Raw genomic sequence first — 27306 nt, 5'->3', positions numbered from 1 at the left:
TCTGTGTTGTGGGGAGTCCACTAACTTTTGTCAGATGTGACCTGTCATTAATTGAATAACTCAAACTCCACACTAACACATTTGATACCTTTTTCTTCAAATTTTGAGTCGGATTACAATATGCAGTGTTCCTAATGCATTTGAGTGGATGGAAATAAAAGCCATTGCAAATTTAGCTGTACAATTTATGTTTGCTGCAAGGGAAGTGACCTTGTTGGGATTTGAACCCGTGCTGTCTGTATGAAAAGGCAGTAGCAATGTGCACCACTAAACTACCAGGCAGTATATGTCTTGGAAATAAACACTCTAACATTGTCAAGTTTGTCGAACTACTGCAGTAACATCGAAGGCTTGGGATTTAGAACTGGGGTAGCAAAAATAAACTGCAACTGCTTCATGACTACTGTGAAGCTGCCCTTCAGCAAAGCTTTGTACCCCAGGCAGAACTCAGATCACCACTTGTGCTCTCCGTCACTGTGACATCTCTCCTTGCCTGCATGTCTCATGTGTGTGGTTTGTACGGTGTGCCAAACATTTCCTTTCACTTCAATCCTAATTACTATCATAAATCTAAAAAAAAAAAAAATCCAAATTAAAGTCAGCGTTAACACAAGACAAGATATAGAGATATTGCAGATTGCTGAAATGAGTGACAGAGTTGGTATTGCAATGACACAGTATGCCTCCATCCATCCATCTTCTACGCCGCTTATCCCCACTAGGGTTGCTGGAGCCTATCCCAGCTGACTTTGGGTGAGAGGCGGGGTACACCCTGGACTGGTCAGCAGCCAATCACAGGGTACATATAGACACACAATCATTCACACTCACATTCATACCTATGGACAATTTAGAGTCTCCAATTAACCTAACATGTATGTTTTTGGATCTCCTGACTGTGTGGCCAACATGCTAACCACTAGGCCACCGTGCAGTGACACAGTAGGCCATCAAAATACTATTTGTTCTTTTAAAAAGATACAACTACCATATATTTTTATGCTTTGAACTTGGAAAAAAAAAATTCACATTAACAGTAAGAGACACATACACACGGAGACAGCAGAGCAAGTGCAGACAGAACCAGGTTGCTTTCACTTCCTTTCATTTAACCCAACAAATTACATAAATATGGATTGATGTGAGGTGTGTGTGAGATTTATGTGTGTGACATATGCAGCCATAAATCACAGAACTAGGTTCCAGTGTGGCAGCATGTGTGGGTGTGTGCTGCACTTACTTGCTTTCAGCATTTAGATATGCAGCTATGGCATCTCTCAGGGCACAAAGTTCAATTCGAGCCTGGAAATGAAGGTTGCAGGTGCAACAGTTACATATCACACTGCTGTTAGTGGTTGGCAGCTTGGAGTAAGATGCGACATTATCACAACGAACAGGTAAAATCCCCCAAAAGTGTGGGGGTTGACTTATGAGTTAGGGGTCTTATTATGCGTGGACAAAGTGAGTGTGTCATGTGAATACCTGCAGAGCGCCATTTCTGCTGAAGGATGACACGCACTGTATAAGACGACACATCTCATCTGCAACTGTCGCAACAATTTTGGACAGCACACAAGGAACCAAATCCTTTGAGACTGTAAAGACCTGGTCGACGGAAAGTTGGAAACGTTAAAACAAAGAAGGTAAAAGCAGAAAGACAAAAGAAAAAAGTGCTGATGCCCATACCTCAGCATGAACTGTGATGATGCTCATCAGGGCTTCTTTTAAGTAGCTCCTCACACCTACAGAAGAAGAAACATACTTGGAACATACATGACATACATGTCTTAATAGTTTTTGTCCAAAATCAACATGAGCATTATTTGTTATTACAGGATTGTAATTGAAATTGGCAGTTGACCAGCATCCTAGTTTGTGTTTGACCTTGGAGTTTGCGCAGTATACGGTAGAGAAAGTAAGTATTTGATCCCCTTTACCCTCTTATAATGACATGAACAGTCCAGAAGTTTCTGATGGGATGATGATGAAGAAAGGTGAGGGAAGAGCCCAGAATTACCACGGAGGAGCTGGTTAATAATCTCAAGGGAGTAGGGAGCACAGTCACTAAGAAAACCATTAGTAACACACTTTGCTTTAATGGATTGGGATCTGACAGTGCCCACAAGATCCCCCTGCTCAAGCCATCTGAATAGAATAGAACAGACGTTTATTGTCATTGTAACGTGACATGTACAGCAAAAGTGTCAAACAGTCAAAGTGCAGTGAAGCAATCATACATTTACTGTACCATTCAACCACAGATTATAAAAATAGTGAAAAATCTAGCTATAAAAATAGCTAAAAGATAAGCTAAACAACTAAACACACACAGTCGACCATACCCATCGCACCCATACATGTAAACAGACGTATGTTGCAAATGTCAGAGATTATTGAGTATGTTTCCAGCATGTCCTTGAGGATGTGTTGAGCTTCCCTGAGGCAGCAGAAGCTCTGTAGCTCTTTCAGTGTGGGAAGAGGCCAGCTAATGATGTTCTGTGCCATGTTTATGACCTTCTGGAGTGCTTTCCTCTGAGCCACTGTGAGCCACTGTAAACCAAACATCTATACAGTACAGAGGTATCACAAGACACTCAGCTCCTTGGGTTAACCGCCTGGTCAGTGTGCGCCTAACCTCACAATACCACACATCAAAGTTTGCCAATGAACACCTGAATGATTTAGACAAGGCTTGGGAGAATGTGATGTGGTCAGATGAGACCAAAATTGAGCTATTTGGCATCAATTTGGCTAGACATGTTTGGAGGTACAGAAATGCTGAATTTGACCCCAACAAAACCATCCTTTGTCAAACATGGATGTGGAAACATTCTGCTTTTGGGCTTATGAATGGGGCCATGTACTGTCGAGTCTTGAAAGAGAAGCTCCTGGCCTCAGCAAGGATGCTGAAGATGTGTCGTGGATGGGTCTTCCAGCATGACCATGACTAATGACCCAAAACATATTGCCAGGGTGACAAATGAATGCCTCCCAAAGAAGCACATTAAGATCCTAGAGTGGCCGAGCCAGTCTCTGGCAGGAGATAGGAAATATTGAAGTACAGCATCAAAACAAAATGCATAAAGTATTTCATCAGAACTAGAAGTATAACTAAAGATAGAACCTGATTAAAAGAATTAAACATGGATTTCCTAAAATGTAGCACTAACATAAAAACATGATGAATCTCACACTGTAGCGCAACATGAAAGTATCATATCCTACAAGTGTGATTTGGCGACCAAAATGTTCCTCTTTCACATCCAGCTTGCACACATTTGTTGGATCAAAAGCAGAAAAAGGTCCAACTTCCTCCTCATCATGCACATTGTCAATGCTGTCATTCAAAACTGTTCAAAGATTACCCATACCTCGCTCACACACATTTTTTCACAACCTTTGCTAAGAACTATATGTTAAACCACACTCTCTCTCACACACACACACACACACGCACACACACACATTCTGTGGCTTTAACAAAACCAAAATAATTATCTCAGTGGTTCTTACAGTAAGTCTTTAAGAGCTGTACTTCACACATGACACATCACACACGGCAACAAACGTGACAACAAAGCAGGCAAGAGATATGAAGTTCTCCTCCTACAGGTCAACACAAACAGGGGCACTTACCTGAATTTTGGGGGAATTCCTCCCCATTGCAAGCATATCCTTCCACAGAAACTTGTTTTAAGTGTGTATATGGGGGCCTCTACTGTGCAAGTACCTGTGGGAGTTGGACAGTCTCTCCAGTCAAAGTAGCCTGCGTAGATACCCGGCTCCAGGGCGCCTGCGATAGGGTCAGCTCGCCTCTCAATGTAGGCGTCAAAAAGTTTTTCATCCAGTTCCCGAACCGCCATCATGCTTACCTGGAAAGTGGGTCACAATCACAACCACGAGGTATAGAGATCCTTAGACCCAAAACCTACAGTAAATACCATCAAACACACAATGTACATCATCCACTGAAAGTCACTAAATACCAGAGATAAAACAATAGCTACCGTAATTGCTGGTGTATAAGCCGCTACTTTTTTCTCATGCTTTGAACCCTGCGGCTTGTACAGTGATACGACTAATTTATGGCGAGAAACTAAATTTCCCATGATGCTAAGAGTGCAGCTTCAGGAAGCAGTGACCCGGACGAGTGAAGACGAAGGTAATATCACACTTTCGCACGTATCACAAGTATCGCAAGTCTTATGCAGCGATCTTTGACACATCTTAAGTAAGTTTGATCAAGTGTAGAATTACTACAACTTCTGTTTGGACTGCTCAGACCGCAAACCGTCCACTATCACCAACGGGTTCGGAAAGGACGGGAGGAATGAAGAGGATAGCTCAAGCTAAATGGCTAAACAACGAAGAGCGACAATGAAAGACAGAGACAGAGGCTGTTCAATTGTGACGCTTGTTGACTTTAGTGGTTTTAGTGCCCAGGAGGAGGAGGACGATGGCAATGAATGACTTTTCTGGTAGGCTGCTGTTTAACTAGCCATGTTACAACGCACAGTTTGGCACTGTTTGACAAAAAACATTTAATCAAAAGTTTAAAAAAATCTATGTAACATCTTTCTGTGTACTAAATACCTCGTGTTACACGGCGCAGCGTACATACCGGTGCGCTCTATAGTCCAGAAAATACAGTATAATAAGTTTAAAGCAGGGCTTTTCGAAGTGTGAGAAAGTGAGCCTTACTTTTGAGAGAAAAAAACCCCAACAAAAACCGGGGCCTCCCCAATTCTCTTCTATAGACACTACAAATGTGGTCTAGTATCTATTATTGTAGTTGATACTGTACTGTTGTTTCTACTTAATATAAAAGGGTGAAACAAAGTTGTTGTTTTTTTTTTCCTGTTGCACCTTCCCAACCTTCATTTTGACAACAACTGATTTAATGGATCTATATGTTCTTGCTTTGTGATTCAGACATCAGTCATTGTGTGGAATTAAAAGGTCCTCACTGTATGTGTGATGATGAGGCATACAAGTTACAACAAATAGTGTCTTCTGAGACGTTCTGCGTGATTGATCTGATTAGTCCTATAACTGACATCATGGAGCTCTTATCGACAAAATTAGCCACAACAAAGAGTAAATGAGTCATTTATTTATGAGAAGATGAAGAGCACAGTAATCAGAAAGTAGATGTAGAGTAATCTTAGAATGAAAGAGCCTGGAACATTACACTGACCTGTGTGATTTTCTCAGTGCCTGTGAATCCATGTTTCTCAAAGTGTTCAGCCAGATTGAGGAAAGTGTGCCTCTCCAGGTAATGGCAGTTACTCAGTAGGATCAGCAAACGTTGCTCCTGAATAGACAAAAACATCCTGATACAACACTGATTTTATTTGATCGTTGTATCTGTATCATCACTAAAATTCCCGCCTGTACCTGCTTATGCTCCTAATCTGTGCCGTGACGGTTAGGTAGCCTGACTTTTGGCAACACAGCTTATGCCCGTGGTTTCAGCGCATCGAAGCCCACTTCCAATAACACAGGACATGACAAAGTATTTCCATAGTGGCCGCACTGGACCTCCACCTTCTCTCATACCACAGATGGCCAATTTTAGCGGTTTTGTAATCGTGACTTTTTCATACCGTGGTATACCTTGAAACCGGTAACTGGCCCATGCCTAGCTGCAACTGACAACAGTGGTGAACCTTCCCAGGAGTGGCCGGCCAACAAACATTACCCCTACAGCGCAGTGATGACTCATCCAAGAGGTCAGAAAAGACCCCACAACAACATCCAATAACTGAAGGCCTCACTTGCCTCAGTTAAGGTCAGTGTTCATCACTCCACCATAAGAAAGACACTGGGCAAAAACAGCCTGCATGGCAGAGTTCCAGGCATTCCAGGCATTTCACAAAAAGAACATCATACCAACAGTAAAATGTGGTGGTGGTAGTGTGATGGTCTGGGGCTGTTTTGCTGCTTCAGCACCCGGAAGACTTTTTGTGATAAATATAACCATGAATTCCGCCGCCTACCAAAAAAATCCTGAAGGAGAATGTCCAGCCATCTGTTCGTGACCTCAAACTGAAACCAACTTGGGTTCTGCAGCAGGACAATTATGCAAAACACACCAGCAATTAAGGCCACCTCTGAATGGCTGAAGAAAAACAACATGAAGACTTTGGAGTGCCCTAGTATAAGTGCTGACCTGAATCTTATTGAGATGCTGTGGCATGACCTTAAAAAGGCAGTTCATGCTTGAAAACCACCCAATGCGGCTGAATGACAAGAATTCTGTAAAGATGAGTGGGCCAAAATTCCTTTCACAACACTGTAAGAGACTCACTGCATGTTATTGCAAACGCTTGATTGCAGTTGTTGATGCTAAGGGTGGCCCAACCAGTTATTAGGTTTAGGGGCCATCACTTTTTCACACAGGGCCACGTAGGTTTGGATTTTTTTTTCCCTCCCTTAATAATAAAAAGTTTCATTTAAAAAAGCATTTTGTGTTCAGTTGTGTTGTCATTGACTAATATCTAAATTTGTTTGATGATCTGAAACATTTAAATGCGACAAAAATGCAAAAAAAATAGGAAATCAGGAAGGGGGACAACATTTTTTCACACCACTGTAATATCATTTCTCTATAATTATACCTTGAATCCAACATCATTATAGTCAGTTGCATAATGCTTAATGGGACACTAACTTTATTAGATGTGATTTTCAAACAAAAAGAATAAAACATCTTGTAATTACAATATTCTTAAGTCAAAATATTCTTTTTGGATGTAATGAACTATCCACCCCCACCAACACACACTAAAAAGTTACATAACTAAAGAGACTGGCTGCTTTACATCTGCTAACCAAGCCTAATTAGGCCGGGGAAACCCCATCTGCACTCGCCCCATTTCCCTTTACCAGAAGCACACTACCTACCGTGTCTCCTCCTCTTTCCTTTCCCAGCGCACAGGTTCTTAACAAACATCTTAACTTATAAGAAAGGAGGATGTATTTGCTTCTTGTCCACAACCAGTAAATAGGTTGATAACGTTTCATAGTTTAAACGATTTAAGATAGGTTCAAGACGGTTGCTGGCATCATTAACCACAAGACCACCATGTGTTGATATGCAGAATTTCAAATAACAGCAAAGACTGAGCTTACGGAAGTTGGACTGAAGCACTCTTGCATGTTGGTAAACAAATCCGTAGAGGAAAGATCCATTGATATGCTACAGCAAACACAAAACAGATTTAACAGATAATGACTCAGGTCTACTACTTGTAGTGTACAATGGCTGATACACTGTTAGAGCACATAACATTTCCCAATACTTACTGATATGGAGTCATGTCTCCATCTCTTTTTGTGCTCTGCTGCTCTAGGCAGTTGATGAAAACCTAAATTGAATACATAGACGTTATGCTCAGACATGTTGGGGACAGCACACCACTGGAATGCTAGAGATGTTATTCATTTACATACAGTATATACATTTACATGTTAATCATCATATTCACAATATTGTTGGTAATAACAACATGACTTAGAAACAAAACAAAACATACTGTTTTTTTCACCAAAAGCTCGACCTCGAAGACAAAATACTTGTTACATTCTGTTCATTCATATGCTGGCCAAATGCATTATTTGTAGACATACTCCGTGTTTTTAATAAACGGTAAATGACCTTTATTCGGAATTTGCAATATTAAAAAGATGTTTACATGTTTCAGAAGTTTAGATTTGGCTTAATACAGGACTATTGTCTGCATGTAAACTTAATAGGCACAACAAACAAAATGTGAGACAATAGGATTTGTTGATCAACAATTTTGTATGTTTTGTATGTTAGCTTTCAGGATCTTACAGATATGTCACTGAGAAATGTGCCTCTTTAGGGTCGCGGGGGCATGCTAGCTGACTTCGGGCAACAGGCAGACAGTACACCCTGGACTGTTTCGCCAGCCAATCGCAGGGCACATATAGACAAACAATCATTCACACTCACATTCATACCTATGGAATGTCATACCTATGGGGATCCCAAATTAACCTAACATGCATGTTGTTGGATGGGAGGAAACCGGAGAAAACCCACGCAAACACTGGGAGAACATGCAAACTCTACACAGAAATGCCCAGGGGAGAATCGAACCCAGGTCTTCCTAATCTCCAGGCTGTTACTGTGTTGGCCAACATGCTAACCACTAGACCAACGTGCGGCCTACGCATATATAAACAACAACTTTCATTCGTCCTCATCTGGGTCGCAGGTGAGCTGGAGCTGACTTTGGGCAAGAGGTGGGGTTAACCCAGGACTGGTCACCAGGACACGATTATTATATATATTATAACACTAAAAATTTAGTTTTTTTTCTTGACAATCAGATGAAATTCAGCGCAAATTGATGATGAATGAAAGGTTTGTTAGACTTCACATTTACCTTCCAAAAATAAAAAAAAACATCTAATAATTCACACAGTATGTTTGCTGCTAAAAAGGACACTGTAGCTTGAATGACAAAATATACTTGCTTTCATGATGCTAACACAGAGCTCTGTGGCTTGGTCCTGAACTTGGTCCAGCTGCAGTATCTGTAGAAACACAACAATAAATAAGTTAAATATGACCTGCTCTATTTACTTTTTTTTTAAATTCCAGAATAAATAATAATTAGTAAAATAATAATAAATTACGGTATATAATAAAAAAATAACAGTTGCAATTGTGAGTTTGAATTGTAAGAATATATTTATTATTTTAGTAAAAGTTGTATGATTCACCCTTATTTATTCATGATTTAACTTAATGACCAGGCTTTGTCTTGTCTAAAAGATAAGATATGCCTTTTTATCTAAAATCAATGCGCAGCCACAGTGTAGCAACTGGAATCAAGTTTTAGTTCTTTTGGAAAGGAAGGGTTTTTTTTTTTTTTTTTTTTTTTTTTTACCCCTGTCCTGTCCAGCCTTTAAAGCAGATAGAATTGTATACCTAAATGCCGTCAAGTGCTCAACAGATTTACTCTGCCAGAGAGAAGTGTGATATACACTTCCCCTGTCATACAAAATTTATTCGACCTTGATGCTTGTTATAAAGCAAATTTGGAGCGACCGGACCGGAGCAGGTGGGGACAGAGAAGAAGAGAAAAGGAAACGGGGGGGGGGGGGAGGGGACAAAAACAAAAAAAAGAGAGACAAGAGACAAGGACAACAGCAGCAACAACAACAATTGTGACAGAACAACAGAAACATACAGAACGACATCAGCAAATAAATGTCCGTGACAACTATAAAGACGAACAAGGATAAAGGACAAATCAATATCAACAACCACAATGACAAAGCTGTCAATGACAATCAGACATAATAGCAGTCATGAAATGATGAACTATGACAGTGATCACAATGACAATACTGCATTGAAACAGTCGCACACAATAGCAGTCATGAAATGATGAATTATGATAGTGATCACCATGATAATACCGCATTGAAACAGTCACACATAACTGTAGTAATGAAATGATTATCCATGATAGTGAATAGAATCAAAGTTACTGTAATGCACATCACTGTAAAAAAAAAAAAATACATATACACACATATATACATACATACACATACATACATATATATATACATATATACATATATATATACATATATATATATATATATACACATACACACTGCACATACACACATATATATATATATATATAGTCATACTGCTGAAATCACCGTCGCTGTAATAAAACCAACAACATAATAACACCCTGGTTAACTCAGTGAGTAATGTGGGGAAGTACGTATGTACTGTGAGTGTGCATATGTACAGGTATCTCTGTATGTAAGGAAGACTTCATATATATATAAAGGTGCAGGAATGTGTGGGCGTGTGATTGTCACTGAGAGTGCATGAAAGGAAAGGGGCCGCCTTCCACCTCCCAGAGAGCCCCGCCCCAAATAGCAAGGCCGGGCCCCGGCCGCCAGAAGGCCACCAGGCCCATAGGGGCAGGCAGCACAAAGATCAGTGCCCCAAGAGCCAGCCCAGAGAGCCCCCCCCCGGGAAGACCAGTAAGGGGCCGAAGAGAGGTAATCCCAGCCAAGGACAGGGCGCCAGCGGGCCGGAGGACTGCCAACCCCTGAGACCAGCGAGAGATCACACCCCACAAAGGCAGACGGGTACCGGGGGCCACAAACCGGCAGGCCCAGAGACGCCTCCACAGCCGGAAAGAAGCCCGCCCGCGCCGGAAGCGCCAACTCCCGCCCACCGCCACCCCCACCCCCAGGGAGCGGAGCCCGGCCCGCCCCGGGCCAACCCCCGCCCGACCCCCGACACAGGGCCGCCCCGCCAAGGGATGCAGGAGGCACACCCTCCACCCACCCGGCGGAGGCACGGGCGGCAGAGATGTATCGCCCAGCACCTGACCCCACGGAGCAAACCCCTGTATGCCCCCCCCCCCCCCCCCCCCCAAAAATAAATAACTAAAATAAATAAATAAATAAAAATACACACACGCACGCACATACACACTCCTACGCACCCACACACACGCACATAAACACTCCTACGCACAAACACACCCCTATGCGCACGCTCATACACACTCTTACTTACTCAAGCGCGCACACACACACACACACACACACACAGTGGTCGACTGCCCGACACCCGGAAGCCCCACCCTATCCCCCGTTGGTAACCCAAGGAGCAGCGGAGCCGGGGACCCCGGGGTCCCAGACATACGACTCAGAACCCAGGGGCGGAGAGCGCAGACCGCCGGGGAGCAGGAAGATACCCGGCCACACCCCCCCAGCGGTAGGACGCCGCCAGCGAGGCAGACAGGGGAGTCAGCGAGGAGGAGAGCGGGAAACCGAGCAGGCAGGCGGGAAAACGGGCGAGCAGCCAGGCGAACCACCACACAGCGCCAACCGACACCCGCGGGCCAGCAAACCCCGAAGAGAGAGCGGGAGCACCACACCCCAAGCCGCAGGGAGGCCAAGCACCAGAGCCGAGAAGGCGAGACCAGCAGCCGACCAGCCGACGGCCCCCACAAACCACCAGAAGCCAGACCAGCCACATGCCACCAGAGCCGACAGCGCACCACCCGCGCACCGGAGCCCCACCCCCGACAAGCCCACAGACAGACCGGGGGAGGCGAGGACACAGACAGCGGCCCGGCAGCGCACAAAGCGCAACGGCGACAGACGCCCAAGCGCCCGGCAGAGCACGACCCCCCCCAGCGAGCCCGGCCCCAGGGCACCCGCCCCCCCACCCCCACCCCGCCACCCAGGCCCACAGTACCCGCAAGCGTGACCAAGCCCTAACCCACCAGCTGGCCCGGCGCCCCAGCAGCCGCCACAGCGCAGCAACCACCGGCCGCCGCGACAGCACACGGGCCACCCGAAGCACCAGCACCGCCCCCCGGAGACCGCCGAACCCGCCCCAAGAGCGCAGAGGCGCCCGCGGCACGTGTCAGTCCAGGGGGGGCACCGCAAGCCGCCCCCCCCGGCGCAAGCCCCGGCATCAACAGGCCCCAGAGGGCCACCCCAGGGAAGGGCAGGCGAACCAGACAAGGGCACCCCACAGGCCAGGCCGCCCCGGGCGAGCCACCGCGACGGCCAGGCCCCCGGCCACACCGCCGACCCTGGCGGGCAGACGCCGAGGTGCACAAGGCACCCCAATCCAGCCCGCCCCACCCGTGTATGTGATAAGGTGTGATAGTGTCTATGATGCAATTAAAAAAAAAATAAATAAATAAATAAAATAAAATAAAAGAGGATGGTGTATCTGTGTGCATGTATATGGAGTGTATGTGGATGATAGCTAATGATGCAATTAAAATCGGGGGACAGCTGCCGCTCGGAGGGCCCCTCACCTGGCCAGCCCCCCCAAACCCTTAGTGTCTACTCTGCGATTAAAATTGGGGGGCAACAGGTCAGTGGCACAGCAGGAGCAAAGGAGCCCCGCAAGGCAGCTCCCCTCCCCAATCACGCCCGACCGTAGGCCACCACCCAATGTCCTATATATATGTGAGGTGGTGCAGTGGCACAGGAAGGACGGGGGCCCCACACCCCAACGCCGCCCAAACCGAGCAGGGTGGGGACCAAGGACACATGACCGACCGGCCGCCCACCACAGCCCAGGCTCGGGCGAGCCGCAGGACACACCACAGGCCCTACCCGGCCCGCCAGGATGCCCAGTCCGGCCCACCCAACCCCCCAGAGGCGATACCCCCAGCGCCCCCCAACACCGGAGCCCCACCGGAGGTAGCGTTCACAGCGCCACCCCCAAACCGCCAAACACCACGGACAAGCCACACGCCCCCAAGGCAGATCCGACCGCCACCAGGACAGCGGGAGCCGCGCCCACGCGCCCCCCGCATACCACCACGGCCGGCAAGGGAGCAACACCACGACGACCACAAGAGCACCGGACCCCACATAGAGCGGAGCACGGCCGCACCCACGAAGCACGCAGGCCAGAGGCGCCAGGGAGGGACAGAGAAGCAAGCACCGCACGACCGGGCCCGCGAGAGGAGCGGCCCCCCGCCCGGCGCCCAAGCAGATGCCCCCGCCCGCCCCGCCCCCCGCCACGCCACAGACCGGCCACCGCCCCACCCCCCGCCCATCCACCAACACGCCAAGGGGGAAACCCCGGAGGGAGGGAGACAACCGCCGGCCCGGAAGCAAGGACCAGCCTGACACCAGCAGGCAGCAGGGACCGCCCGCCAGCCCCCCGCCAGCCCGACCCCCAAGCCCCCGGCCAAAGCCACCCCCCGACCGCCCCACCCCGGAGCAAGCATCCTCCCGCCGATCCCGGGAAGCACCACGCAGATGGACACCACGCCGCCCGCCCCCACGCGCAACCCGCCCACGGCCCCCACACGCCCCACCCACCGAGCCACAGCGGCCCCGTCCCTGAGGGGAGAAAGCAAGGGATCCCCCCCACCCCAGCACCACGCACCCCCCACCCCGAGCCCAAACCGCACATTCCTTGGAAAGGAAGGGTTAAAAGTTTGAGTATGAACTGTTGAAATTAAGCAACATTATGAAATATACATCGACGCATTTCTGTAGTTATGATTACTATCTTACGTTGATCTCTCCTGGTTTGATCTCCAGAGGCTCTCTCAGTGATTGCAGCATCTGGGCCATACACTGTTCAAACTGAGATGGCTAAACAAATCAGAAATAGGGGAGCAGAAAATTCAGAAATTAGTGTGGCACAAAACAAAGGCATTTACTATCCTGGAAATATTCGACAAAAGAGAAAATAGGCAGACACACAGCTTTTGATATACAGTGGAACCTCAGTTTTCGTCATTGATCCATTCCAAAAGGTAATTTCAAAATTGAAATGTACAAAAAACGAATTATTTTTTCCCATAAGAAATAATGTCATTCCAATTCATCCCCACCAGACACATAAAAGCAAAAAACACATTATAGACAAAGAAATAAGTTTTACAGACAGAAAAAAAAACCTAAAAAATATATAAATGATGCATAAAACATAATATGACTTTTACCTTTTACTGAAGACTAGCAAACAGAAAACAACGGAGGGAAGAGGAGGGAAAGGGACAAATGAACCACACAGACAGACACGGTTTTATTCTAGTCAGTTACAAACTTAACTTTAAAGAGTTGATAATTACAGCTGTATACATGCTTATTCTATTGTATACTTCAGCAGTATAGGCACAATCATCATTACACACATTGGCACAGCTCACTGTCTCCAGTGAATCTCAAGTGGTGGGAGCCGTTTTCAGTGGGTCGCAGGTCTTGCCAAAAAAAAATGTGTCACAATGCAATGTCCATTAACGCACCTCGCGTCTGTGCTATTTGCTTTCTACGCCACAACGAGGTGCGTGCCATGTTTATGGGCGTCTTGGCCAAGCTTGAGCAAGAGGGGAAGGACATCAAGTGTGAACTTATTGCCTATCTGCCCTGCCGCTAGATCGTCTTTGTATCTGCTGGAAAAGAGCGCGTTATAAAGAGACAAGCGTCTCACCGCTCCAGCTCATGTTGTGTTCCGTAGGGAATTCCGTCCACAATGAAGACCTGCAGGTACAGTTTCATGCCCAGTTCAATATATTTACCGAGGCAGAGGGGGGCTCTACAGAAGAAATGGGCACCACTCCCCCTGCAACCTGTAACATTACAATCCTACTGCAAAGATTTCTCTAACATTCAGAAATACACAATGCACTTCAGTGCCTCATGTAATGCTTTATAGGAGGAAAGAAAGAAGACATACAGAGTTGTTCATCATTCTGTGTCCATTATATGAACAAATAAAACACCCACTCACACACAATAAAGGTGATTAAAAAAAGTCTATAGTGTCCCAACTCTAAAAGTACCACTATCCATTCTTCACAGAGATTGAATCACCAAAGCGTGGACGCTGCGTTTGGGCCCCGTTTGGCCGTACAATAACAGAGACAGTGTACGAAAAACAAGACATATTTGTGGAAATAATTTTTGTAAAAAACTGAATCCTACGAAAACCGGGGCGTAAGAAAACAGAGGTTCCATTGTATATTAAAGAGATATAAAAAAATAACAAACTTCAACAATGACATATGCTACTTCCTTACCAGCCTGGTAATTCCCTCTACAACCCAGTCCTCCTTCTCAGCAAGCCTCCTGACATCTGAAAAAAATGTTGTCAATGTTGTTGTCACAATGTTAAGTATGCTTTGGGTGTTTGTGGTTGTTACAGAGGGAGACATACTGTATGTTAATATGTATGTAAACTCAATTACCCAATGCAAATAATCTCTCAGTCAAGGTCACTAAGAACAAAGGGTGAGTAAATTAAGTGAAAGCCAGGCACTCTTCTCAAAATAGCCATGCTTAACCACAAGTGAAACTGAGTATAACAAGGTTTAGTCTAATAACACTCTCTATTACTTCTTTAAGGCTGCACTCACACAACGGCAAAACTGTGCTTGAGCCCACTTCACACCAAAAGCATGGAACGTTTGGCTCGAGGGAGAGCACTGCTCCATGCCCAACCACAGCACACTTCCTCTCCTCTGGCACGATTGGAATAGATGGGCCAAGAAACAACATGATTCCATGCATGCAATAAACCAAGACTGGAAATACAGTAATCCACAAGTACTACAGCAGAATAGAAGTGATGGGAAACGCAAACGGTTCGTGGCACAAATGGTCAGTGTTAGTGCAGCCAGCGAGGGTCATGAGAGAAAGAGGGAATTACACCAAATCTGACACAGTACAAATGGCCTACAGCAGTGGTGCCCATTACGTCGATCGCATGTGTTACCCACGTCAGAAACATCACTTGTAGCTGACATTAAGCTCCCCTCCTGATTCGCTGTTGCTCACCGGCGACAGAGATTAAGTGGATGAACAGACGGCTCAATAAGCGGCACAAGGAAATGCAACTTTCACCTTTATTATTCAGATTACGGATAAATTGAGTCAGCAGTGAGATGCCTATATCAAAAACTAAATTTATCCGTTCACTTGTGTGTGTGCGTGTGTGTGTGTGTGTGTGTGTATCTATATGTGTGTCTACAATCAGAATTGTGCGTAAATTATCAATTTCTGCTGGAATCGTACGAAATGTACATACTTAAGTTCTGTAAAATCAAAACTTTTGCATTGTCATTGGTTTTGCTGTGCCAATTATGAGAATTTATTGTGGCTTTTATTTTGTTTTGCTGACATTATTATTTAATTTTAGAAGTTTATTTATAATGTTTAAGTATTTATTACTATTCTGTTGAATTTGACATTGTTTTTGGACGGAATCTGTATGTTTTGCTTTTTTTAATTACATGTTCAGGCACCGTTTAAGCACTGGCATCAGCTCAAAAGTACTGATTTCGCACCGGTATCGGATAACATGCAATCAATACCCAATTTCAGCAGTGCGTGACACCCCATCCCTCATTTACCGTCTGTGGTGTGCAGCAGTGTCACCATGAGGCAGTGAACTCTTAGTTCCAGCAGCAACTCCTGGATCACTTGCAACAGATCATTTGGGATCTCCAGGGCAGACAAAGCCTCGTGACAACCTCTGGATGAGATAGAGCAAGTTATTCAATAGTAAAGCAGACATGTCATAAAGATTCTTAAACACATCAGACCTGCACAAAATGCTTAATTCTATTCAAATGACCTGACAATGTGTATGATTTCAGTAAGCCAGGCCCCAGACACTTCTGTCTTGTTCTCCCAGCCTCCATAAAGACTTTGCTCCCCTTGGGGCAGTGTCGTGGGAAGAAGGGCACCGCGTACAAGCTTGACCAACCGATTGGTCATTTCCTCAATCATTTTCTGCACAGGAAATATAGGCACGGTTAAAAAAAAAACAATATTTCAAACTCCAAAGTAAGGAACATTCTGATATTTCTGTGAGGGTTTACTGCTGCATACTTTAAAGTCATTTTGCCTTTGTCTTGCATTCTTCTTAGATTTTTCCACCTGTCCAGATTTCTCTCCAGTCTGCAGAAGAAATGTGCAAAAGAAAAGAACTCAGTTATCTAATATCTGGACTTTATACTTCACACCGTAATGATTTTGCAGTTACTTACCTCACTAAAAAGACTTCCATTCACATAAGAGATCCAAAGCTTCCAGAAATTAGGGAGTTGGCCAATCACCACATCTGACAACTTTTCTACAAACTGCACCTGCTGAGGGGTTTCAAAGTCTACAAGGGACAAAGACACAAGTTGTATTTTACAAATAAACAACTAAAATCATGCATGATGTCTCTTTTTAAAAACATTGGGGAACCTGCTCTATTGCACCTTGGTATATAATATGAGAACTGGTACCAACTGGAGGCATAACATTTTCCAGATTATATTTCCCAAAGCTTTTTGATGTGACATTTCCCCACGACATTAATTGACGGTAATTCAAGCCCTTTTCAAACCTTAAAAACACCATATTAACATTGAAACATTTTCAGAAAGTTGAAAGCAACCACAAAAACCCATGTACAAGTAAAAAAAAAAACATATAATGTATGTGTGAACTGAGAGGTGAATGTGGTACTCACTGCTTGGTCTTGTCATCTGCAGGCTACCCCCTCTCTTCAAAGATGATGTGTGGCCAAGTCTGCTGAGGACTGAGGGACGGGTGTCCCCCTCCAAATCCAGAGCTCCGGCACACACTGACACGTAACACATAGGCAAGGGATGGTGGAGGGAAAAAAATGAATTCCAGACGATAAAAAAACACAAACTTCAAATATCAAATAATCAAAATAATTAATCATTTCACATTCCTCAATAATCTCAGAATGCTTTCAAACTAAGCAATTCTCCCTCGTTCCTCTCATTCTCTCTTTATTTTTGTTCAGATCCAGCTCCGGCTTGGTCCACTGCTAAAAAAATCTTCTGTTTTTCAGGGTAATAGATCTTTAAACTTTGTGAGAGGTGAGGTGAAGTAGGTTTACATCACTGGGGTCTGTTTCATTTAATTTCTGTTGGAAAAGAGAACAGCCCCACCAGATGGCAACATTGAGCTGTATTACACTGAACTACACTAAGTGTCTCAGCAAGTAGCTTGGCTTATGAGACAACACCTACATACCATGAACTTAATTAACCATGACGTGATGCTTTAGACTTTCTAAAACTACTACTTGTGAGTCTTTCAAAGACTGCTGTATGCAGGAAATAATTAGGAGAAATCCCTGAAAACCCAACAGGCAAATGAGCTATCAAAGAGGTAGGCAAAATTTAAGGTTTTTTTTTCCCTTAAATCTGAAATAAAATTAATCAGTATGACGCAAAGCTTTCTTAAATCAAGATGCACTCAGAGACAGTTTTGCTTTCTGAAATGTCTTCCTCTGATTAGAGGAGAAAGCGGCTGTTGCTTCAGCTGTTGGCTGTGTGTGTGTGTGAGCCAGTGAAGGCATGAATGTTAATTATCTTATAATCAAGACACTGAAATGTAGTCACTTCCATATCGGATGGCTGATATTCTTGCATTAATAAATGCTGTCTAATTCAGAGGCAACAAAACAACATTTTTTTCTAGATCTTTTTTTGTAAGACAGGAGATCATTTGAACTAATTTACAGTTTCTGTAGCATACATGTATAAAACATAGCTACCTAGTTATTGGAACAGGCAAACTAAAAGACATTAATTCGCATGCACTGATTGAACCTAATCACAACCGCATGTCCTTTGGTCAAATTCAAAGTCCCTGCAATTATCCTCTGACCAACTTATTTTCCTATGATCAAATTTTCCTGCAGGGTGCACGTCATAAGCATAAAAAGTGAACACGTGTAGGATATGAGTATTCTCATTATCAAACATGGAGGTGGAAACATTCTGTTTCGAGGCTGTTTCTCTGCTAAGGGTACCGGCCTAAACCAGACCACCGAAGATGGTTCATGGGATTTCCAGCATGACAATGAGCCAAATCATAGGGAAGGCAACAAAGAAGGGGCTCAAGAAGAACCACATTAAGATCCTGGAGTGGCCTAGCCAGTTTCTGGATGTTAATGCTATACAACTGAAACTTTATTAGAGTGTCCAAAAAAACAAAAACAAACTTGCCAACAAGGGAAGTACTAAATGCAATGATTGAAAATGCTAAATAGCGTTTTCCTTCATATGCAATGTCAGCAATACAATGCATAATGTGTGCTTATTACCTTTCTGGCCACTGATGAACTCATCTCTACAGTCTTGCATCAGCTGCAGGATCCATTTATACTGAGCATAGATACACTGCCATGCGGGGTCACCTGGAGCATGCAGGTCAGATAAGTATCTTCACAAAGAGACAAAAACAAGAAAATGCATTAATCCAATCGTATTGACCAAATATTGCTTTTTTGAATTTGAATAATTTCAACTTTAGGAATAGAGGTCTTCTATTACATCATTGTGGATTATCCCCATAGCCCCTTTTTGCAGTATGGTTAAGGATTGTAGTGTGCTTTTATAATTATTTCCCCATACCTCTACAACGTCATTTAACTATGGTAAACCAGTGAACAGTAAAGATTTAGGCGTGATTTGTGGTTGGGAACACAATTCTTTTTATTCGGTATTAGAGTACTTCTTCACTGTGTTGTATATATTTTGATGCAAAATTTTCAGCTCATTTTATCATTTGCTATGATGCCTAAAAAATTGTTTTTCTTTTCCTGAATAAAATGCAGTAGTCTGCTTTGCAAATAAGACTAAATTTAAATGTTTCATGGCAATACAGATGTCATTTAGAAATTAAAAATTTTTTTTAAAAACGGTCTGTTATTGTTGGTATTGGTATCGACCACAGGTATACACCGCCAACTATGCAAGCCTGATCGTGTATGTTCTTTAAACTTCACAAATTGGCGTGATTTGTGGCCGACAGCAGCTCGCGTGTGAATGTTTACTGCATACAGTATGTGTTCTCTGCTTGTTACTAAAGCGATTGAATCTTACCACGAGTCTCTCCTTAACCACAAACAGCAGCATAGCATACAAGCAGTATTCTACACTGGTCACTAGGTGTCAGTAATGTTGCACTGATGAGCCATGGATGTGACAAAAGCATTTATACAATTACAGTAATCCCTCATTTATAGCAGTTAATTGGTTCCAGACCCAGCCATGATAAGTGAATTTCCGTGACGTAGGATTCCTTCTTAATAAATGGAATGTTTTAATAGATAGAGCATAGAAAACCTGTTTAGAACCTTCTAATGTTATTAGAGCCCTCTAGACATAAACTAACACCCCTATAGTCACCCTTAGATTCAAGAGAGTTTTATTGTCATGTGCATGGTAAAACAGCAGTTATACCATGCAATGAAAATCTTATTCTGTTCATTCTCCCAAGGAAAAGAAAGAAAAACACAAGAAAGAATAAGAACATAAGAAACATAAACACATATACATAAATACCAAGAAATTAAGCAACAACAGAAGAGACATTAATGCAAGTAAATAATACAAATAAATAAATAAATAAAGTGCTATGAGTGTGTGTTGCGTGTGGCGTGTCTGAGTGCTTCATTGAGAAGCCTGATGGCCTGTGGGTAAAAGCTGTTTGCCAGCCTTGTGGTCCTGGACTTCAAACTCCTGTAGCGTCTGCCTGATGGTAGGAGTGTGAATAATGAGTGTTGTGGATGTGTGCTGTCCTTGATGAGGTTGTGTGTTCTGCGTAGGACTCTAGATGTATAAATGTCTTGCAGTGAGGGGAGGGCTGCCCCAACAATGTTCTGTGAGGTCTTGATCACCCGCTGGAGTGCCTTCCTATCACGTGTTGTACAGTTACCGTACCAAACAGTGATGGAGGCGGTAAGGACACTTTCGATGGTGCATCTGTAGAAGCAACTCAGGATTGTGGTGGACATGCCAAATTTCCTCAGTCTTCTCAGGAAGTACAGTCTCCTTTGGGACTTCTTCAGAATTTGTTGGGTGTTGTGAGACCAGGTGAGGTCCTCGCTGATGTGTAATTACTCTATCTAGTGGGGGAAAAACTACCTATATACCTTCAAATGTAACCACATACATACTGTAGCAATGGGATTACTGTGAATGCTACAGGATGCACTTACATTCATATTAGCCAAAATAGTAGACATAATCAGAGAAAATAACCTTTCTGTTAACAATACAAATGGGCAATGGTATAGAATTTATAAGTATACGAAGGATGGGGGTATATCATTTGGGATATTTGAAGGATTTCTGCTAAATAAAAAGCTAAAATGCTTGGTAAAAATGAAAATGGGGAAAACACACATCAGCGCTAAAGATAAAATTGTTCAGACAAACATGAAGCCCAACACACAAAGATTAATGTATAGAAGCATTATGGTAATATCAAAAACAAAATACCTGATGTATCGCTTCTGATCATGTAGTGTTGATGGAGTCTGCAGCAGCTTCTCCAGTAAAAGACTCCTGAGAGCCCTGATCCGAGACTCAACCTCAGCATAGACTTCACAAAGCAGGACAATAAATAAAAACATTTTTAATTTTTTTTCAGTTTTGCTTGAATACAGAAATGGGGAATGATGAGTTTACCTTTTTTAAAAACGGGTACTTCGGTATTGCCAAAAAGAGATTTGGCTTTCTCATAGTCGTTTATCACCACATCATAATCTCCCTGGAAGTCACAGCAGTTAATATTTAACCCAACGCAGTATACAATAAATCATGACGCTCAAATTGTGTATTGCATTTGTAATTACTCTATCTAGTGGGGGAAAAACTACCTATATACCTTCAAATGTAACCACATACATACTGTAGCAATGGGATTACTGTGAATGCTACAGGATGCACTGAGAGACGATATTAGCAAAATAGAAACAGCCTGGATTTACTCAAGTGGATGGCTGAATTATAGTTTCTTCAGAGCAAGTAGTTTCATGCTTGGTGATGAATATTTTAATAAGATTTTATGTCTCAGTGCCTTGAGGTAAATACAGTTACAGTATGAAACCTCTTCCGTTTGATTACTGATTTGCATCTAACTGTACATTAACAAAGGCAACCTAAATAAAATGATGTAAAACATTATTTGTATAGAAGTGTCAGGTGACTCTTCCATAGTATACATAACATATGAGTTGCTTCTGTTGTTTTGTAAAGTGAAGATTTAGCAGGATGAATACCTTCTGAATATTGCGTTCAATGTTTAGCGGCAGGTTGAAAAGAAACTTGAAACGCTGCAGGACGTTGAGTGCATTGCGTGTGGAGTCAGCCTTGTCTTTCCGCCCCAAGACCTCCTGGAATAGCGTATCTGCAGTATCACTCGCTCCTACGATGGAGGCACAAGAGTGTAAGAGTGAAAAAGAGAATACTGAATTTGAAAACTGGGATCCTAGAGAAAATAAATACAGTAATGAGTAATCCCTTGTATCGCATTTGTTTGGTTCCAGACCCGACCATGATAAGTGACTTTCCGCAAAGTAGTCTTCCTTATTTATAAATCTAACAGTTTCGTAGTTAGAGCATAGAAACTTACATTCTTCTAAAAACTATTTTTAACATTATTAGAGCTCTGTAGTCATGAAATAATAACCTTGTAGTCACTTTTACACTTGTATTACCCAATATAGTATACATAATAACAGAAAATAAGCAATTTATGACATAAATAAGACTTGTGCTTATGTGTGTTGCAAGAAAGTGTTCCAGACATGTGAAGGACAGGTTGAGTTTCTCAGAGTTGAGTTTCTGCTTTGAGTGGAATAAAGCCGCAACAGTAGCTCCTGTTATTATTATGATGATGATTATTATGTTGTTATTATTGTGCCTGGTGTGAGATCATCCAAACATGCAATAAAAGTGTGTTGTTCCGGAGACCAAGACTGGTGCTTGTGTGCCTCACCTTACAGGAACATTACTGACGACCAGTGTAGAATACTACATAGCATCATGTTTTTGAATGCATCTTCTGAATGCCTTATGTTTGTGTTTTAGTTCATTTAGCCATTTTAATGCCTGAAAATCCATATTTAGGCAACAAATATGTAAAATTTGCTTAATAAATTGTTTTTACTATTAATAGTCCTAATCAACCAAAAAATATAATTTATTAATTAATAAATTTTTGAAAAATGTGATAGAGTGAACCCGCAAAATTCGAACCGCGATGTGGCGAGGAACGACTGGTTATAAAATGATGTCAAATGTCCAAAAACTTTTGAGCTCCTGAAAATTGACTTGCGCTAGATAAAATGGCTGTTTTTGTGACACTTTTTAATTAAAGCTGAGAGTCTACACGGCAATCACGGTGATTGCTTCATTTCAAAACCATTGTGGTGGTGTATAGAGGCAAATTATAAAAACTCTGTCCCTGTCCAAATACTTCTGAACCTAACTGATAGGCCTTCGGCACCTATCTATATGGTGCCAGAACTATTATTAGATCATTTTTAGGTCGATACTGTAGCAAATGATGTATGTACACAGGAAATACACAAACCAATTGCATGCACTGGACCTGTAACTGTGATTTAACTGTACATAAAAAACATGCTTACTGTTGAGGATGAGTTCCAAGCGTTGGGTCATCGATCCCTGCACTCTCTCAGTACCATCAGACTCCTGTCTATGGTGGATTGCTTGAACACATAAGTAAATCATGTATGTTTTAAAAACTACTGTAAGGCCATCAGTAAAACAAGTACTAAATATGTTACAGTAATAAAAGATTAAACAATAAACATGCCCAAAAAATGCATATTCATTTGCAAGGTCTAGACCCCTTCTTGTATGACTTACCGACTCTGTGCTCACTGTACCAGATCAATTCACCCAACAATATCCCTTAGCAGCACAGTTTTGTTGTCTTTAGACATTGGATGCCCTTTAACCTGCAGATAATGTGAATGGCCTACCTGAGAAATAATGTTTAGGAATGTAGAGCAAAAGGCAGTGATGCCAAAAAAAGACTTTTTCAGAGGAGGGCAAGGAAGGTATGAATTCTCAGATGGTTTTTATGAATCATTTAGCATAGAGAGCTTTTATGCTGGTGAGGGAATTTGAAGAGGGGGAATGGGGGGATCAAACAAAGAGAAAGGACGAGTGAGTGGTGTGGCCAACCCAGTGAATAAATAAATGGAGTGCAGAAGTGGGCCGTTGGGTGCTGAGAGCTTCACTGTGGGTTTATTGACAAAGGGGAGGTGAGCTGGGAAAGGTTTTGAGACTTTCTACATACTTATGAAACCATTCAAATATGCAGCAAGGAGACATCCCAAGAATGTGGTTAAGATACAGAAACATCAGGAAAAAAATATCATCCACTCATTTCTCTTCTCTCCATTCTCTGTCTTCCCTTGCCTCCCAGTTGTTCCATTACAAATACTGACTGTTAGCAGAGACTGGAGACAGCACAGGGGAGAGCTCTGTAAATAAATATTAAGGTCCAGTCTGACAGACAGAAGACTCAAGGCAAGGACTAAAGTATTCCAAAAATATACTGTTCAAACATGCCATTTTCCAATCATTATCGCTGCCCCTTTTCTGCACCTCACAGGGCTACTACTAATAAGACTCCTGGCCACTCATGCCGACAAGCAAACAAATACTACCAACATAGGTTAAGACAAAAGAAAACATAATCAATTAGACGTGGGATGGACCTCTTCTTGCCACTTGACATTTTGGAGAATTCTGTGGGGTCTTTGAACTTTCTATTCCAGTATGAGCATGCCCAAGTGAACAAAGCTCAGTCCATCAAGCCATGGTTAGATGAGTTTGAAGTTTGGTAAACTATACATCGTATCTGCAGTTTGGGTGTACGCCATAACCAAGGTTCAGTGTATGTCTTAGGTTTTAAAGTATGGTATTGTATAGATTATTTGTTTCAGACATGCTTAATAAGTTACATTAAGGAAGACCATGCGTTTATGTTTCGGTTCATTTTGGTATTGTAAGAGTCACGGTTGGGTTCATTTTTGGTAAAGTTCAGGAACAAAACGCAATACATAAAACATCTTAGCTTTTGTGGTGACAGCTTCAATGTCTTAATACATCTCTCAAATAAAAAATAACTCACTGCATAAACATGAAATAATATATAATATTTTACCACAGGGTTGTCGAAAAGTTTTTCCCACTGAGTGCAGCATACAGAAAGATGATGTGGGGGGCTACTTTGAAACATTTTGTGCATTAAAGATGCTAAAAACAGAATCTGAATAAGACATCCAAGTTTGTGTTATAAGTGACAAGAAAATTAATGTTAACATCTAATAAAATCTCATTAATAATTATTTTTATTTTTAAAATATGCCAAGAGCCAATAAAAGACAATCTGTGGGCCGAAAATGGCCCCCGGGACATTGGAAACCCCTGGAATGTTTCTTTTTCAGAAAATCCAACAACGTAGACAAGTGCAATAGTCAGTGTATATATCTAAAAATCACATTTGTATCACATTTTGACTTATTTTCATTTTTTTTTTTTTTCCATTTTTCGAGTTTGGAGGGGATGGTGGAGTAGAGTGGTAGTGCTCATAAAATTTCTCCAAGGTTAGGCAGGTCTGCACTTGCTGAAATTTTGCCTTTGCATTGTCCTGCCATTCACCGTGAAAATACTACGTTTATGGGTGACTTGGGCCAGCTTGAGCGGGAGGGGACGGACATTGAGTGTGGACTTAAGGAGTCGTTCGTCCAACACACCGCTAATAACTCAAAATCTAGAATAGCATGGCATAAAGCGAAAGCTCACGCTGTTGGCAAACTTTAATTTCAAAAGAGCCATTTTGCCTTCAAACAACATCTTATAAACTTTTTTCTAAAATTACAATTTCTATTTTTCTTAATTTTACTAGTACAACAAAAGTCGGATATTTTACCCCTTTCAAAAATGTGCATTTTCCCCACTTGGGTGTTGCGAAGGGAGCCACAACAAAGAGGCTGAAGAGCCGCATGAGGCTCTGGAGCCGCGGGTTGCCAACCCTGATTTAGGATAAACTATCCAATATTTGTGTCTGACAAAGGCTCTTCTGGATAAATTGACAACAATTTCACCAGACACATTCTAAAACCTTACAGAAAGACTTCCCAGAAGAGTACACACACTTACAGCTGCAAATGGAGACCAACCTTTCTCTCCTGCTCTCTCTGAAGACACAGGAAGGCAACAAAACACACACAAAGAAAGCAGGTCTGCTTCACACTTCACCTTTGCCCTGTTGCCAGCTGTGTGTCCACTGTGTGTCACACTAAAGGGCTGATGATGTCACGTCTAACCTAAACATCAGACCAAGCGCCGGATAGTCAGCCAGGAATTGAGGAGGAGCAACAGCCCCTGCTTCACTTCCTGGAACTATTGAGAACAAAAATGAATATGAATAAAAATACAGTGTCCCTGGTTTCTAAAGTTGGAGATGTTTTGACTCCTGTCGGGGTGGGAGCTTAGGGAATTGGCCCTGGGAATCTAGCATTTTTGGAACACGGTAGCCGTTCTGCTTCCTGCATCACTGGGAGACTTCCTTTTGACACAACAATGAAAAACCGCAAATTTCAATATTTCACAGTCAACAAAGTTGGACAGCCTGTCAGTCAGTCATTAAGCCAGCTGCTCTGTCTCTGACGAGCCATACACACCACCCCACAGAGTAGCACCATTTTTTATTCATTTACTGTTTTGTACACAGTATATGTTTTAACCTGCACTAATTAAATATTCAAGAACATCTGGATTTTAAAAGTATTGTGAAAAAGTATGGTCTCTTGCTAAGTGCTGAGTTGCAACCACGTGACCTATAGGCAGTCCATGTTACTTCCGGTGAGCAGAAGGGGGTCAAACAAAAAATATGACCACATACACACTCAGGAAGTTTGTACAATGTTCAGCAGATTAAAGCGAATAACGTGCATGTCGATGAAATTACTTGCTCCAATTGTGTGAGTGTACATCAGGGGTTACCAAGCCATCAGTCGTGATAGACTAGTTGATCTCTGGGACTTGCCCAATCGATTGCTGTTGTAAATCGCCTAATTATACGTTTATATTTATGCAGGCACTGTTCAGGGCAGACTTAATGTTTTTACACCAGGCACCTTGCAGGGCAGCTAAGGGTACTTGTTAGGACCAATGGCACATTTGAGCCATCTAGGCGGCTTCTGTTGGAATGTGCGTATATGTTTATGTCTGTCTGTATTGGTGATAAGAGACACCAGACACTACATTCGACATTATATCAATGTCAAATCAGCCAGCCGAATGAAAATATGAACTGTGTATTAATAAAGCCCATCAAATGTTCCTTTGCGTTTGGCTCTCTGATAGTATTAGAGTAGTCATGAATTTTTGCCTGAGGCCCCAAGAGACTCAATAATCGCCTCAGTGTATACTTCCCTTTTAAGCAGTGGGCACACAGTAGGCACACTCACTCTCAATGCAAGAATGACTGTGCATTGTTCCCATTGGTCAAATTGGGGCTGTTATCAGTGTTACGAATCCTAATGCTGTGGCTTGCATTGTGGTGCGCTGCTCTGTTTATTTGGATCCAGCCACTAACAATGAAAACATTGCATTTCTCCCAAACAGGGCACAAATATACGGAAAGCAATAATAATAATGACAATGGGGGTAGAAAGTGTACATATAAATAGTCTAAGGAAGTAACTGAGTGGCTACAACGGGAGAAGACAGTAAACAACCAAATCGCATGAATGACAAGCTAAACAATTGCCTTCAGGTACCAGAGCGGCAGCAGTTGGTGCTAGCTTGAAATCCAAATGGCATCTCAAGGCCAACGTTGGTCAGGCAGAGCTAACCTTTCTTTGATAAATGTGAAGTACTAGCATTGGAGTTGACTGTACTATGAACAGGATTAGCAGTTGTGTGAGTCTCT

The 27306-nt window shown here is 42.8% G+C and overlaps 1 protein-coding gene across 3 annotated transcripts in view; it reads right to left on the bottom strand.

Moving 5' to 3' along the window:
- exoc2 (exocyst complex component 2) overlaps positions 1-27306 on the bottom strand; it is a 50344-nt gene that overhangs the window by 5056 nt on the left and 17982 nt on the right. For all 3 annotated transcript variants that reach the window (XM_054789235.1, XM_054789236.1, XM_054789237.1), the window contains 20 exons: positions 22982-23062; positions 21608-21753; positions 21015-21096; positions 20826-20928; positions 18644-18762; positions 17030-17143; positions 16557-16675; positions 16399-16467; positions 16142-16299; positions 15918-16039; positions 14586-14641; positions 13075-13155; positions 8509-8568; positions 7309-7370; positions 7135-7201; positions 5198-5314; positions 3731-3872; positions 1687-1742; positions 1483-1605; positions 1241-1302 (listed from right to left, as the gene is read on the bottom strand). In XM_054789235.1, the coding sequence (XP_054645210.1) occupies positions 1241-1302; positions 1483-1605; positions 1687-1742; positions 3731-3872; positions 5198-5314; positions 7135-7201; positions 7309-7370; positions 8509-8568; positions 13075-13155; positions 14586-14641; positions 15918-16039; positions 16142-16299; positions 16399-16467; positions 16557-16675; positions 17030-17143; positions 18644-18762; positions 20826-20928; positions 21015-21096; positions 21608-21753; positions 22982-23062 (1939 nt within the window). The remainder of the gene's footprint in view (positions 1-1240; positions 1303-1482; positions 1606-1686; positions 1743-3730; positions 3873-5197; positions 5315-7134; positions 7202-7308; positions 7371-8508; positions 8569-13074; positions 13156-14585; positions 14642-15917; positions 16040-16141; positions 16300-16398; positions 16468-16556; positions 16676-17029; positions 17144-18643; positions 18763-20825; positions 20929-21014; positions 21097-21607; positions 21754-22981; positions 23063-27306) is intronic.

This window comes from Dunckerocampus dactyliophorus, chromosome 10 (genome assembly GCF_027744805.1).
Source record: "Dunckerocampus dactyliophorus isolate RoL2022-P2 chromosome 10, RoL_Ddac_1.1, whole genome shotgun sequence".
Taxonomy (NCBI): domain Eukaryota; kingdom Metazoa; phylum Chordata; class Actinopteri; order Syngnathiformes; family Syngnathidae; genus Dunckerocampus; species Dunckerocampus dactyliophorus.
This window is presented reverse-complemented; position numbering and strand designations above follow the sequence as displayed.